This window comes from Eleutherodactylus coqui, chromosome 1, assembly GCF_035609145.1.
Source record: "Eleutherodactylus coqui strain aEleCoq1 chromosome 1, aEleCoq1.hap1, whole genome shotgun sequence".
Lineage (NCBI taxonomy): Eukaryota > Metazoa > Chordata > Amphibia > Anura > Eleutherodactylidae > Eleutherodactylus > Eleutherodactylus coqui.
This window is the reverse complement of record NC_089837.1, coordinates 204,300,409-204,316,461: the sequence shown is the minus strand read 5'-3', so window position 1 is coordinate 204,316,461 and position 16,053 is coordinate 204,300,409. Positions and strand designations below refer to the sequence as shown.

Here is a 16,053-nt window from a genome sequence, read left to right as displayed (position 1 = left end):
GCACTTTAATATTTAGACAGTGAAATTTTCCTACATTAAACAAAAATAACCTAATGGAAACATTAGGCTTAATTTAACTAGAACAACATGCAACAGCTAAACAAAAAAGTTAATGATTAGAGATGAGCGAGCATACTCGTCCGAGCTTGATACTCGTTCGAGTATTAGGGTGTTCAAGATGCTCGTTACTCGTAACGAGTACCACGCGGTGTTCGGGTTACTTTCATTTTCTTCCCTGAGAAATTTGCGCGCTTTTCTGGCCAATAGAAAGACAGGGAAGGCATTACAACTTCCCCCTGCAACGTTCAAGCCCTATACCACCCCCCTGCAGTGAGTGGCTGGCGAGATTAGGTGTCACCCGAGTATTAAAATCTGCCCCTCCCGCGGCTCGCCACAGATGCATTCTGACATTAGTTCAGGGAAAGTGGTATCTTGGTGGAGCTGCTATAGGGAGAGTGTTAGGAGTATTTTAGGTTTCAAGAACCCCAACAGTCCTTCTTAAGGCCATAGAAATCGCAGATCGCACCTATGTGCGATCTGCGATTTCTGTTCTCTTCTCTATATGCGCTCAATGGGGCCGGCGGCAGCAGCGCCGACCCCATTGAGAACATATAGAAGACAAATCATTCTTCTCTGCCACAGCTGTGTGTTTCTGGAGGCGGGGATTTAAAGCCCTTCGTAGAGAAATCAATGCTCTGCCGGGAACCAGGAGGGAGCGACAGCCTGCAGCAGCGCCGCAGAACGTCAGAAGAAGTGAGTAATGATTTTTATTCTTTGCTCCACTGTATTGCCGACGTATAAGGTGACAGTTGGGGGGTCGTCTTATACGCCCTGTCGCCTTATATATCGCGGTATATATTTTTATTGTAACACATTTCTGGATGAATTGCAGGGAAGGGCTTATATATTTAAGCCCTTCCCGACAATTCATCCTGCGATCGCCGGCAGCCCATTGCTTTCAGTGGAACCTGCTGTATTGCTGGCTCCATTGAATTCAATGGGCAAACATCGTTCTTCTCTTCCACAGCTGTTACAGCTATGGAAGAGGAGAACGATCTTTACGCTGACAGTGCGGGGGGGGGGGGGGTCCCACTCTTGCCGCTATTGTGGCTTAATAGTGGGACCTGGGAACTTGAGATGCAGCCCAACATGTAGCCCCTCGCCTGCCCTATCCGTTGCTGTGTCGTTCCCATCACTTTCTTGAATTGCCCAGATTTTCACAAACGAAAACCTTAGCGAGCATCGGCGATATACAAAAATCCTCGGGTCGCCCATTGACTTTAATGGGGTTCGTTACTCAAAACGAACCCTCGAGCATTGCGAAAATTTCGTCCCGAGTAACGAGCACCCGAGCATTTTGGTGCTCGCTCATCTCTATTAATGATATGTAAACTAATCTAGAGTTTTAAATGAGTTGGACATTGATTGGCCATCTGTATTGTTAGGCCTCTCTCACATGAGCACTTTGTCATTGTGTGTTTCACAACATGTGATGCCTATAGCCCACTGATTTCTTTTACTCATGCGAAAAAATTCGCAGCATGCACTATCTACATACTACAGGGGCATACATGCTAAGATAGAGTATGTGGATTGGCAGCATGCAGCAATTATGCATGTCATGTCAGGGGATAATGGACATGCTAAAAAGTGTCCTTTCCAGGAGCAATAAGTGCTAGGTGCCAAAATGCCAATCTGCATTGACTATGGTATTTAGATACAGAACTAGGACAGCTTTTCCGCAAGTGAAGGAAAGTCTAAGGCCCAATGTCCAAGTTCGGATTTTATTTATAAAATCCGCACATTGCCCCCGCACGGAAGATCCATGCGTCTTGCTGACCATAGGGATGCATTAGCATCCGTAGGGCAGCTAAAAGCATGTGGATGTGATATCTTCCCAGGGTGCGGGTTGCACGCACGGGAAGAAATTGCAGCATGCTCTATTTTCCTGCAGATCTCCCGCACGGATGGCTCATGCGGCTTCCACTGAAGTAACCGCGGCACACACAGCTGTTTTTGTGCTGTGCCGCGGATACGTGGGAGAGCAGGAGATAAAACACTGACATTCGTCCCGTGTAAAAGGACCCTTACTTGCATCCTAGAACCCATTTCCCCATCCTGGCTGTATGCAGTGGCCAGGAATTACAAAAACAGCTGAGCAGGCTGCTCCACAATGTTTCTGTAACTCCTACAGAAATAAATGTGAGTTATAGGAACAGCCTATCACGGCGCGTTCCCTTTTATGATAGTTTTGAAAATAGTGTAGCACAGCCATGCTTAGATGTTTATGTCCTCCAGGCCACCTCATATGGAGAGATAATCCTATTGTGGCCATGCTTGACCAAGATGGAAATACCCTAAGGACTCAGTCAGACAAGCGCTTTTTTTGGTGCATTTATGTGCGCAAAAAATATGCGCTGCACGAATGTGCAAAATGTGCCTGACCAAAGCTCTGTGCCTATTGACAACATGCGGAGAAGATCACGATTCTTTGCCACAGCTGTGACAGCTATGGCAGGAGATTCCTTCATCCCCACGATGTTTGCTCATTGCTTTCAATGGGGCCAGCGCTGCAGCTGCCCCATTAAAAGCTGTGGGATGCAGGCAACCCCTGCAGTGATTTTCGGGAAGAGACTTGAAATTTAGGCCCTTTCTTGAAAATCATCCCTAGCTGCTTTAAAAAATATATACATCACCTCTCCGCTGCTGTCGGGGCTCCAGCGAGTCTTCTTGCTGGCTGCCCAGCACTGTTCTGAAGCACTTTCTCCTGGCCGGGGATTTAAAAATCTCCACCTCCTGAAAGTGCTGGGTCTGATTGGCTGAGCACTCAGCCAATCACAGGCAACACTCAGCCATTCATTGAATGACAGCTGAGCGCTGCCTGTGATTGGTCACAGCGCTCAGCCAATCAGGGGCTTATATTTCAAGCCCTTCTCCCGAAAATCACTGTGGGGGTTGCCTGCATCCCATTGCTTTCAATGGGGTGGCTGCAGCTGTGGCAGGGGATTCTTTCATCCCTGCGGGCAGTACCATCATTACTGAACATTGTGACAGTGCTGTCACAGTGTTCAGTCATGAGGGGACTCCCCGCGGGGAATCTTTACGCGCAGCATGGACCTTGCTGCTGCAGGCAAGTTCCATCTTTTGTTGGTGTGAGTATTTTGTGACCGAAAAAACCAGACATGTGAACACTGCATGCATATTACCTTTTTCCACCAGACTTCTGCCCTATTCAGCAATTCAATTGTTTGGGTTGGCTGATACACCACCCCTTCACTGCCCAGTGACGGCTCAGCATGTGCTTCTCGTGCACATCTCTGTAACTCCATCCTCGTGCACAAACTCTATCTGCATTTCGCTGCGGCCATCGCTCCCCCTAAAAGGGATAGCGACCGCTGCGGAAACGGAGAAAGAACTGACAAGCCATGGCTTTGAATTCCGTGCAGAATGTCAATTTCAGCGCAGCTTGGCTGCAACGGATCGGCCACAGTGTGTGCGCGAGATTTTTGAAAAGTAGGCCTGGTTGGCAGCCATCTGCCAGGTCCTTGGAAACTTTGAGGAGTCTACCCAGAGGGTGAGCGGGGATGCTGCAATCATTAGCGTCACCATTCCTCTGCTATGCCTCTTGAGAAGTTCCCTGCAAAGCATAAAGGCAGATGCTTTGCGCTTGGAAACGGAGGCGGGGGAAGACAGTATGTCGCTGGATAGTCAGAGCACCCTCATGTCTATATCTCAGCGCGTTGAGGAGGAGGGGGAGGAGCATGAGGAGGAGGGGGAAGAAACAGCTTGGCCCACTGCTGAGGGTACCCATGCTGCTTGCCTGTCATCCTTTCAGCGTGTATGGCCGGAGGAAGAGGAGGAGGATCCTGAAAGTGATCTTCCTAGTGAGGACAGCCATGTGTTGCGTACAGGTACCCTGGCACACATGGCTGACTTCATGTTAGGATGCCTTTCTCGAGACCCTCGCGTTACACGCATTCTGGCCACTACGGATTACTGGATGTACACACTGCTCGACCCACGGTATAAGGAGAACCTTTCCACGCTCATACCCGAAGAGGAAAGGGGTTCGAGAGTGATGCTATACCACAGGACCCTGGCGGACAAACTGATGGTAACATTCCCATCCGACAGCGCTAGTGGCAGAAGGTGCAGTTCCGAGGGCCAGGTAGCAGGGGAGGCGCAGAGATCAGGCAGCATGTACAGCGCAGGCAGGGGAACATTCTCCAAGGCCTTTGCCAGCTTTATGGCTCCCCAGCAAGACTGTGTCACCGCTCCTCAGTCAAGGCTGAGTTGGCGGGAGCACTGTAAAAGGATGGTGAGGGAGTACGTAGCCGATCGCACGACCGTCCTCGGTGACGCCTCTGCCCCCTACAACTACTGGGTGTCGGAGCTGGACACATGGCCTGAACTCGCGCTGTATGCCCTGGAGGTGCTTGCTTGTCCTGTGGCTAGTGTCTTGTCAGAGAGGGTGTTTAGTGCGGCTGGGGGAATCATCCCGGATAAGCGTACCCGCCTGTCAACCGACAGTGCCGACAGGCTTACACTCATCAAGATGAACAAAGCCTGGATTTCCCCAGACTTCTCTTCTCCACCAGCGGACAGCAGCGATACCTAAGCAATACGTAGGCTGCACCCGCGGATGGAAGCATCGTTCTCTATCACCATCAAAATCGGGGACCTTTTTGCTTCATCAATCTGTGTATTCTATTCATCCTCCTCCTCCTGCTCCTCCTCCTGAAGCCTCACATAATCACGCCGAACGGGCAATTTTTCTTAGGCCCACAAGGCTCAGTCATATAATTTTTGTAAACAATTTTTATACGTTTCAATGCTTATTAAAGCGTTGAAACTTTCACCTGAACCAATTTTTATTTTAACTGGGCTGCCTCCAGGCCTAGTTACCAATTAAGCCACATTAACCAAAGTGATTAATGGGTTTCACCTGCCCTCTTGGTTGGGCATGGGCAATTTTTCTGAGGTACATTAGTACTGTTGGTACACCAATTTTTTGGGGCCCTCGCCTACAGTGTAATCCAATTAATTTTTTGCCCACCTGCATTAAAGCTGACGTTACATCAGCTGTGATGGGCAATGCAATGGGATATATTTATGTACCGCCGGTGGCTTCCTGGCACCCACCCATGCTGTGGGTCCACAGGGAGTTGTAACTGCATGTGTCCACTTCTAAAGAACCCCAGTCTGACTGGGGCATGCAGTGTGGGCCGAAGCCCACCTGCATTTAATCGGACGTTACCTCAGCTGTGATGGGCACTGCAATGGGATACATTTATGTACAGCCGGTGGGTTCCAGGGAGCCACCCATGCTGTGGGTGCACACGGAATTCCAATTGCGGAGTTGTACCTGCCTGTGACTATTTATAAAAAACCGCGGTCTGACTGGGGCATGCAGACACCTTGACAGAATGAATAGTGTGTGGCACATAGGTTCCCCATTGCTATGCCCGTGTGTGCAGCTTCTGATGGCGGTGGCACAGGATTATATTTCTCATTGCTTCTGTACAGCATTGTGGGCTATCGCCCCGCCCCTTTTAAAGAGGGTCGCTGCCTAGCCGTGCCAACCCTCTGCAGTGTGTGCCTGCGGTTCCTCCTCATGGCAGACACACTTATAAATAGACATGAGGGTGGTGTGGCATGAGTGCAGCTGAAGGCTGCGCAGGGACACTTTGGTGTGCGCTGTGGACACTGGGTCGTGCGGGGGGGGGGGGGGTTGGGCAGCATGTAACCCAGGAGAAGTGGCAGCGGAGTGTCATGCAGGCAGTGATTGTGCTTTGTTGGAGGTAGTGTGGTGCTTAGCTAAGGTATGCATTGCTAATGAGGGCTTTTCAGAAGTAAAAGTTGTTGGGAGGGGGGGGGGGCACTCTTGCCGCTATTGTGGCTTAATAGTGGGACCTGTGAACTTGAGATGCAGCCCAACATGTAGCCCCTCGCCTGCCCTATCTGTTGCTGTGTCGTTCCCATCACTTTCTTGAATTGCCCAGATTTTCACAAATGAAAACCTTAGCGAGCTTCGGCGATATACAAAAATGCTCGGGTCGCCCATTGACTTCAATGGGGTTCGTTACTCGAAACGAACCCTCGAGCATCGCGATAATTTCGTCCCGAGTAATGAGCACCCGAGCATTTTGGTGCTCGCTCATCTCTACTATTGATGACTTTTCCTGAGGACAGGTCCTCCTCAGTAGTTTACAACCAGAAAACCCCTTTAACCTCTTGTACAAAACAGGCTATATGGCAACAGATATGAAGAATATATTTGTGAGCGTATTAATTATCAGTATAAATAATTACCAGTAATAAAGAAGAAAGAGGAAGTTTGGTAGTGAAATAGCCAGCTGGATGCCTTGCCATGTAGGAATTAAGTAAGCAATGCCAGGAATGATCATTACACCCAAAGTAAAAAACATCTGAACCACAATACCAACGATACGTCTTTGTTTTGATCCCACTAACTCTGTTACTGTGGAGAAAGAAAGAGACAACATATAAACCAACTAGCATAACATAAAAAAAGCATAACAAAAAACATAAATATGACAACAGCTTCCTCCTCGCCAGTAATAATATACTCACTTATTTATATAACATTTCCTATATAAAACCCACTACTGTACCCTCTATTTTTATACAAGCATGTATAAAATAAACTTGCATGCTCAGCAGATCCTAGCCTGCTTGTTTACAGAAGAGACAAGCCACCCCTGACTTCAATTACATGAAACACAGGGCTATTTTACAGGATACAAATGCATAGTTTAGCGTGCTTCTAAAATTACAATTCTTTCATCAATCCAGCAAATCTCATTCACATCTAATCGTTGCATGTAAATGACTTAGGGCGCGGTCACACGAGCGTAGGCGTATTTACGTTCGCACGTGCGCAGCGTTTAATCGCCGGAAGGAACGTTTTTCGGCGATCATGACCAGAGCTAGAAAGCGTATTATCGTTTGTTCCTACTTTGCAAACTATCTTTTCGGCCATCGAATATGCGTTGGCGCGTATTTCGGTCGCGTATGTTTCGTTTTTTTTTTGGGTTGCCGTCTTTACGCGCCGTAAAATCGCCCGTGCGAACAAATACATTGGAAACCAACGCCTCAGATGGTCACGTATATACGATTGGGCGCAAAAACGCGCCGTTTATGCGCTCGTGTGAACGCACCCTTATAGTGAGGCTGCTGCCTTGGTAGAGCTAATCTGTTAAAAGGTAATCTTAGTAGGCAATTGAGAACTTTGTATGTACACATATATATATTATTCAGCTGTCTGTTTTCTGCTGAACTTTTGCAGGGATATTAAAGTATTTGTTAATTTGTTTTCACGGTTTTCAATAGAAAACATGAAAAATGTAAAAAAAAAAATTGGGGGGATTAATGCAATATTTGAAGGACAGGCAAGTTTCATGCAATTTTCAGATCCACTCTTGATTTTGGCTAAACAAAATGCATTAAAGAGATTATCCAAAATCTAGGCCATCAATAGTTTACAACCTGACAGACTATCAATAGAAAACTGGCGAGGGTCTGCTGCCCAGGATTCCCGCAGATCAGCTAATCACCAGGCCAGTGCGGTCATGCACCAAGCTGTATTCTGCAGGAAGTAGACAGCTCCGTTCTCACTGCAGTGGCCAGGCTTGGTATTATATGTACAGCTCCCATTCACTTCAATACATGCATTGCCTGTAATACCAAGCTTTGCCATGGCAGTGCAAACAGAGCTGCCTGCTTCCTGCAGAAATCAGTTCAGTTTGCATGTTCATTGGCCTGTACAGCTGATCTCTGGAAGTCCTATGTGGTAGACAGACTATTGTAATAGTTTACACATGGACAATCCCTTTAAAGAGCAAAAATGTAAAAGTGTCAAAAAAAATAAGGTAGAAAACAGATTGGTCCATTATTGGTTTAAGGAGAACTTGTCTAAACTGTCAGCATGCTCATACTTCCTGAACCATGTGTTGTGTAAGCTCAGGACAGCTAAGTACAATGCAAACAGGTATGTTTTAGTCTAGAACATTGAGGAAAGGCTTCAGTTTGTTTCCGTTCCCTTAGGTTTCCATTTTTTGGGATGAGACAATAGCATACTCTGTTGCGATATTTTTCTGTCCAAAAAAAAAACAAACTGATGGAATGGGAACAATCAGAAGCCTTTAAAGGGGTTGTCTCGTGAAATCAAGTGGGGTTCAGCACTTCTGTATGGCCATATTAATGCACTTTGTAATATACATCGTGCATTAAATATGAGCCATACAGAAGTTATTCACTTACCTGCTCCGTTGCTAGCGTCCCCGTCGCCATGGATCCGTCTAATTCTGATGTCTTCTTGCTTTTTTAGACGCGCTTGCGCAGTCTGGTCTTCTCCCTGGTGAATGGGGCCGCTCGTGCCGGAGAGCTGGTCCTCGTAGCTCCGCCCCGTCACGTGTGCCGATTCCAGCCATTTAGGAGGCTGGAATCAGCAATGGACCGCACAGAGCCCACGGTGCACCATGGGAGAAGACCCGCGGTTAGAGATGAGCGAACGTACTCGGATAGGCACTACTCGTCCGAGTAATGTGCCTTATCCGAGTACCTTCCCGCTCGTGCTGAAAGGTTCGGGTGCCGGCACGGAGCGGGGAGCTGCAGGGGAGAGCGGGGAGGAACGGAGGGGAGATCTTTCTCTCCTTCTCTCCCGCCCGCTCTGCCCCGCTCCCCGCTGCGACTCACCTGTCAGCAGCGGCAGCTCCCGAACCTTTCAGCACGAGCGGGGAGTTACTCGGATAAGGCACATTACTCGGACGAGTAGTGCCTATCCGAGTACGTTCGCTCATCTCTACCCGCGGTGCATCGTGGGTGAAGATCCCGGCGGCCATCTTGGTAAAGGAAGAAAGAAGTCGCCGCAGCGCGAGGATTCGGGTAAGTAATAAACTTTTTTATTTTTTAACCCATCCCTTGGGTTTGTCTCGCGCCGAACGAGGGGCCTATTGAATAAAAAAAAAACCCGTTTCGGCGTGAGACAACCCCTTTAAGTTTGCTTTCTGTTTTTGTTGAAACCCCATTGAAACTAGTGGGGAAAATAGATCTTATTTACTTATTTTTTTTCATTTTCTTTCCTCCAAAATCCAGCAGAGAGATAGAAACCCGGAACTGAGCCTTTAGGAGGCCTGCAGATGGCTGGGTCGGATCCCCTGCGAGAATTCTCACAGCGGGGACCCCACTCATGCCCCTGCAGGGACCAGTGCGGCTCTCACCTTCTCCCACAGCTCTGGCTCTGTGATGTGCCAGCTGCCGGACAGCGAGACCCGCACGGAAATAAAACATGATGCGATTTGTTTTCCGCGTGTATTTTCACGCGGACAAATAGCGGTTGACTGCATAGGATTTAACCCTTTCCAATCCAATTTGTATCTTGGTTTTTCTAGGGGGCTTACTCTTTTTCTGCCATTATACAATGGCGCTATCTGCTGGCTAAAGCCAGTACTGCATGAGGTGACACGTTGGATAGGCTCCGACAGCAGGGAGGCTCGCAATATACAGGAAGAGAACCCCGATGGATGTCTTCCAACATCGGAGCTGTACAGCCATAAATCATAATGTCTTCAGAGGTCAGACAGTGGATTGGAAAGGGTTAACCCTTTCCAATCCAATTTGTACCTTAGTTTTCCTAGGGGGCTTACTCTTTTTCTGTGGTTATACAACGGTGCTATCTGCTGGCTAAAGCCAGTACTGCATGAGGTGACACGTTGGATAGGCTCAAACAGCAGAGAGGCTGCCAATATACAGTAAAAGAACCCCGACGGGCGTCTTGCAACATCGGAGCTGTACAGCCTTAAATCATAATGTCTTTAGGCATCAGACAGTGGATTGGAAAAGGTTAATGCAATCCTATGCAGGCGGACACGGGTGGAAATTCTGCGGGAAATCCCTCTGCGGAATTTTTCGCCCATGTGCAGGGGGCCTAATGCAGGTGTGGAAGCAGCCTAATTCTCACATGTATCTCAGCGTTAATAAGAGGATTATGTGCATGTCCAAAACAGGCAAAGGGCGCGTGGGCTGTACAAATGGCAAATACCTATGCACTGTAGAGAAAGCCAGTCTTTCCATATGTATACAGGTCATGTGACAAGTTCAATCATGTAGAGCATGAGCTAAAATATTGAAATGGTGCATACTGAATGGGGCCCCATGTCAAGATAACTATAGGTGAAATGAACAGCATCAAAAGTGCTCAAACAGCATGGCTTAGTTGTCTTAGAAATTACTGCTTTGATGCATGCACTGTCTGCAAATATTGTCTCTCTTGACATTATATAGGTATTTGCCTTTTTGCCATTTCTTTGGCTTTGTCTGGCTGGAACCTGTAGTCCTATCCTGACAAGACTCCTGGCTATGCACCTGTATACATTTTTTAACCCCTTAGTGATCACCCAGTAGTGTTTTTACATCCTAGGTTGCTAGACTTCAATCCCCAGGGATGTAAAAACATGCTCTCTGCAGGGATTAAAACCCTGCAAGCTGTGGACGTGCCAGCTTAAATGCTGTCGGTTACTGGAGGTAGCTGACAACCTGGGGCTGTCATCCCAGACCGTGGGACATCCCCCGATCGCATGATCACCGGCATTTACCGAATGCGAGCGATCATATGAAGGTCAATAAAAAGTAAATAAAAGTTAAAGATTTAGCTGCCCTCACGGATCGTATCCATCAGATGGCCCGCTGCGTTCTGGCTGAAATTTCATCTCCCCTAACAGATTATGTCCATGATGGGAAATGAAATTGCGTACCTAAGAATTTATCCACGGACCTCACCACGGCTACTGTGCATGCACCCGCCGCAAAACTGGCGGACCCATGTACAAAAGCCACGGATTGCCCGGGTAATTTAAAATCTCCCTGCTCCTGACTATCAAACGTAGCCAAGAGCCTGGAGATTTCATGGGGGGTCCACAGTACGCGGTCCATGGTCATGTGATCGATGTTTTGTATTGGGAAAAGTTTTCTATTTGAATCACGTAAAAGTAAAAAAAAAAGGGAGGTGAAATTACTTACCTAAGGCTGACGGGATTTTTATCCGCAGACCTTTCCCCAACTTCGGCACATGCGCCCATTGGCAAAATAGCAGATGCAAGCGCAGAAGCTGGGGAGGGCACAGGAAATTTAAAGTCTCTTTGCTCCCGGCTACTAAAGGTAGCCGAGAGTTGGGAGCACTGACCGAGAGCCGCAGTGAGTGGTCCCCAGTCACGTGATCTTCGTTATCCAATGGATAATGGCGATTACATAAAAGTTAAAACACAGTTGAAGTTCAATGCTCCTTTCGGTTTGGGCCCTGTTGTACATACAGACATAAGATTATAGGCAGAATGGGTATGTTTCTGAAGACAGTACAAAAAGGGGGATCCATTTTGGCGTGCAAGACTTCATTCATATGTGTGCTGTACAAAAAAAATGTTTTTAAAATGACATAATTGCCAAAAAATGAAAATTGTAATTTTTTTCCTTCTGCTTTGCTTAGATTCACTCAAAAACTGTGGGGTCAAAATACGCAGTACACCCCTAGATGAATTCGTTAAGGGGTCTAGTTTTCAAAATGGGGTCATTTGTGGGGGTTCTCCGTTGTTTTCGCCACTCAAAGGCTCTACAAGTGTGCAATGTGGCCTAAAACACCTTCAAGCAAAATGTCTGTTCTGAAAGCCACCGGCTGCTCCTTTTGGTTTGGGCCCCGTTGTGCATACGGACAGACAATTAGGGCCACAATGGGTATGTTTCTGAACACAGGACAAACAGGGGTATCCATTTTGAGTGCAAATCCTGATTATCATGTCCACTGCAGAAAAAAAATCCTGTCTTTTAAATGACATATTTGCAAAAATATGACATTTAATTTTCTTCTCCTCTAAATTGCATTAATTCCTAAAAAGAAACTGTGGGGTCAAAATACTCATGACACCCCTCAGTGAATACATTCCAATGTGTATTTTTTAAAATGGGGTCATTTGTGGGGATATTTGTCATTCTGATACCTATGAGCCTTTGCAATCTTGGCTTAGTGTAAGAAAACAAAATGTTCCTCAAAATGTTAATAACCAATGTTAAATTTGTACGTCTCCTAAATGGTTAAAAAAAAGCTGACATTTTTCCAATGTGCTTCCAGAATAAAGTAAAAAGATTGAAATATATATTTCATCAAAAAATTGTAGATTATGTTTGCACATATTTGAGATATTGCAGTTGAAAATGTGAAAAAATGACAATTTTTTTTCAAAATCTTCCCAATTTAAGCGCTTTTAATAAATATACACAAATTCGATCGGTCTATTTTTATAAAACACTGACCATGAAAAAGAATAAAAGGGCAATAAGTCCCAGAGACAAACAAAACCAAAATGAGCAGAGTAAAATTCAAAAGAATGACAAGAAAGATGTGGGATCAATAAACCACAGAAACAAGACAGCAATGACAAGAAACAAAGCCATACTAGAAATAAGATACTAGAAGCAGACAAGAAATACTGGATGTAAATGCACATAGCTTACGCAATAACCAGCAACACATTGCACAAGCAAGGAATATTAAAAGAGAGGCTAACCAAATAGTAACTCCTCTCCAAATTAATCTGAATTTCAGCAGTGAGGTTAGCTCACCCACTCTATTGGGTCAGCTATGAAACAGTTGCATAGCAACTACCCCAAAAACAAACTAGCCATAACAGATTCATTAGTAAGTGTTAAATAAACATCATTGACATTATTGCTCAGTAGTACTGATAAAGTGCCAGAAGCTTACTCAATTTTCTTTTGGCTATGTAGAAAGTAAGTATGTAGTCAGTCGAAGGACATATCAACTAAATTCTGCAGTCTTTTTGCTCCTAGACGCCCACTCCCTCCAATTTCTGGTTTCCTCCAGATATGTTTGGGAGCCACACGCCCACTAGTTAGTTAACTGGAACTCAGTCTATATGTCTTTAGAATGGTGTCACTGTTAATTTTGCATTATATCTATTTCTAATAGAATAAAATATTGACATTGTTATTTGGTGATGCTATTTCACTGTGAAAAATATTATTTAAAGAGAAAAAGCTCTTGCAAGTGAGGATAAGTATGCCTGTCCCTGTATGTCACTTGAAGTTTTCTCCATTCAGTAATCTGAATAAAACTCCCCAGTAGTTACAGGAATGTCCTACCACTCGCATCATAGCAAGCACCCCTACTCATTTTCTCAGTAGTCACAGCCGGTCTAGTCCATTCCACTACTTAATACAGCAACATAATTCCTTTCTCTGCTGGGTGATATAGCACGAAAACAGGATTTTCTTCAAATCCACATCCCTTTTCAGTAGCCACAACAGAACTCCTCATACATCCATGCCAATAATTAAAGGTTTATAATGCAAATACTTGGAAATTGCAACCTGCAAACATTCTGCCTACACTGGTGTCAGGAATCGAACTTGTGCTCTAGTCGGTAGCTCTCACTACAGAGCCATCCAGCTTGTGGGCAGTTCCCTTGCATGACTCTCAGTCTTGTTACCTGATCCCAGATATCTAGTTCCTGCCTCCTGGTGCTGATCCCATCTCTGCTCCTGATTAGGCTTATTATAAAAAGCCTGACCTTGCCACTGCACCAGCGCATGACTATTGTGCTCTACTAGCCATTGATCAAGCTCCACTTCCACCTGCTCCTCTGCTATTAAACTGAGACCTTTTGATATCAACCCCTGGCTTCCCTTCTGACAACGCTACCCATCTCCTCCATTTGTACTGCAAACAAGACCTTCCATTGCTGACTCCTGGCTCATCCCTGACTACTTTCTCCAGACCTCTGGCTACTACACCTGAGGCTCCAACCCGGTACCTGAAACCGCTACACTGGAAGGTAAACTTATAGGGTTATAGTTTCCTTTCTTCGTTTTTCACACTATAAATATTTGTGTCACATGCATTATTTGCCAGCCCTGTGGAAGATACCTTGCCATTACAGAATCCTTAATTAGTCAAGTATAACGAATATGTGATTTTATAATATAAACATATTACTTAACTTTCAGGATCCCAGTGTCTAACATCTGCTCATAGGATGTGCTGGTACTAGCTTTATGTACCTTCCACTAATGCCGCCATGATTCCTCCATTTTTCCCTCCTGTCCATGGCCAATTGATGTCAGTGGACTTGTAAATTTATGGGACAGAGGGTCCTAAACAGAAGTGGCGTTGTCAAGCCAGAATGTACGCAGTCCAACCAGCTTTCGGTGAAACTGCGCATGTGCATTAAAGGCTAGAAGGAATGAAGATTTCAGCTTGTGGTGTTCTGAGGCTGATCTAACAGCACAAGTGCTACTATGACCTATCAGATTAACAGATTTCTATTATATGAGGAAGTCAAGTATGTGTTCTATTAGCAAAATGACGGTTCTTGTAGGAGAATACGGGCAAGAAGAGGCAGGAGTGATGCAAGCAGACGTTAAGATGGTAAACAGACATGGGCACATGGAAGCAGCATGACAGACACTGACATAAGGTCGATATATCGGCAGACATCGGACAGATTGGTGGTTCTTAATTAGTAGAAATAAGGATCTGTTTACAGAGGTGCTTAATTTCTTCAGAACATAGAGTTATATGCAAAATTGTCTATTTTAACCTCTTCAAGGAAGTTCTGAACTTTTTACGGGGTTAAACAGGTTATATTACATTACAAGTTTAATTCATACCTAAACATCTCACTTTTTATTTTCCTACAGTAAATAAGATGTATTTTTAAACTGAATGTTATCTCATCGCTTAAAAGCACTGGCTCAACAATTCCTATGCACGAATGATATATTGGCTCATAGTTTTAGATGAAATAATACGGTATTTACTTACTAATAACATAGCAAGTCATCCACGTTCCTTTCCCAAAGATACCTTGTAGAAAACGGAAAAACACCATAACGTAAAAGTTTGGAGCAAAAGCTACAATAATTCCACACAATCCAACTCCAAAAGACGAAACCAGGTACGTGCCTTTTCTTCCATATCTGATATAAAAAGAAAGCAAATCATCAACAAGTTTCAATAAAATAACAGCTTTAAATAGATAAATACTTAGAAATGAAGAAATGGATAGCTGTACACAAGCTATTTATACTAGATTGGAGAAGGTGGTTTTATGGCACCCTGTTACCAAATGTATAATTGCTTATCCAGTCTCTTTAGAGAACTAGGTAGTTAATGCAGTTTTTTTTAGAGAAATGTGAATGTATCAGTGGTCAACTATATAATTTTTTTTTTACTATTATTTTTTTAAGTACTGTGCAAAGTAAAAATGCTTTAAAAATATAAGTGCAATACTTTATTTTTCTTAATTAACAAAATGCAAAGTGGATAAACAAATAAGAAATCTAAATCAAATAAATATTTGGTGTGACCACTCTTTGCCTTTAAAATAACATCAGTACACTTCTAGGTACAGCTGCACTCAGTTTTGTGTGCAAGAAACCCGGCAGGGAGGCTGTTCCGGTATTGTTGTATCTTGTCTCCACCATAAGAATGGGTGGAGACAAGATGCACGCCCACAATCAACGCCCCCTCCACTAGATTGGCTGGGCTGGAGAATAGGTGGGCATAATCTCCCCTTGCAGGCTGCTATCAATCACCCCTCCGCCGCTGGGCCTTGTACCCTTGACGGCTCCAGCGCTGTAAGTCTCGACGCCCTCACTGCCGTCACTGATGGCTGGGCTAATGTGAGGTGGGGGGAGGAGATTCACAGGGGCAGAGCGACTGCGGCCGAAGGCCGAGCAACGGGGTGAGTGACAGCTGAGCTCTGTAAGCGCTGGAGACCTTGTAGCGCTGGTGGAAGGCTGGCATGGACAGTCTGCATGGGGTACGTGGTGTGCCAGAGCTGCTATGGGAGGTTGGGTGGCAGGTGGTGGGGAAAGATCAAAAAATGTCAGCGGTGGACGCTCTCTCTGTGGCTGGGTAGGGGTGGGGAGGCTGGAGGGGAGATGATGTTAGACAGGCAGCAAGCTCGTAGCAGCATCAGGAATGAGTTTTGGCTGGGATGGAGGGTTAGTGTTAGTTTC

The 16,053-nt window shown here is 45.5% G+C and overlaps 1 protein-coding gene across 1 annotated transcript in view; it reads right to left on the bottom strand.

Moving 5' to 3' along the window:
* The window catches only part of SLC22A3 (solute carrier family 22 member 3), a 120,563-nt gene that overhangs the window by 29,726 nt on the left and 74,784 nt on the right, over positions 1–16,053 (bottom strand). Inside the window, exons 3-4 of the mRNA XM_066605430.1 lie at positions 14,855–15,009; positions 6,313–6,481 (exon numbers count right to left, since the gene is read on the bottom strand). Of these exons, the coding sequence (XP_066461527.1) occupies positions 6,313–6,481; positions 14,855–15,009 (324 nt within the window). The remainder of the gene's footprint in view (positions 1–6,312; positions 6,482–14,854; positions 15,010–16,053) is intronic.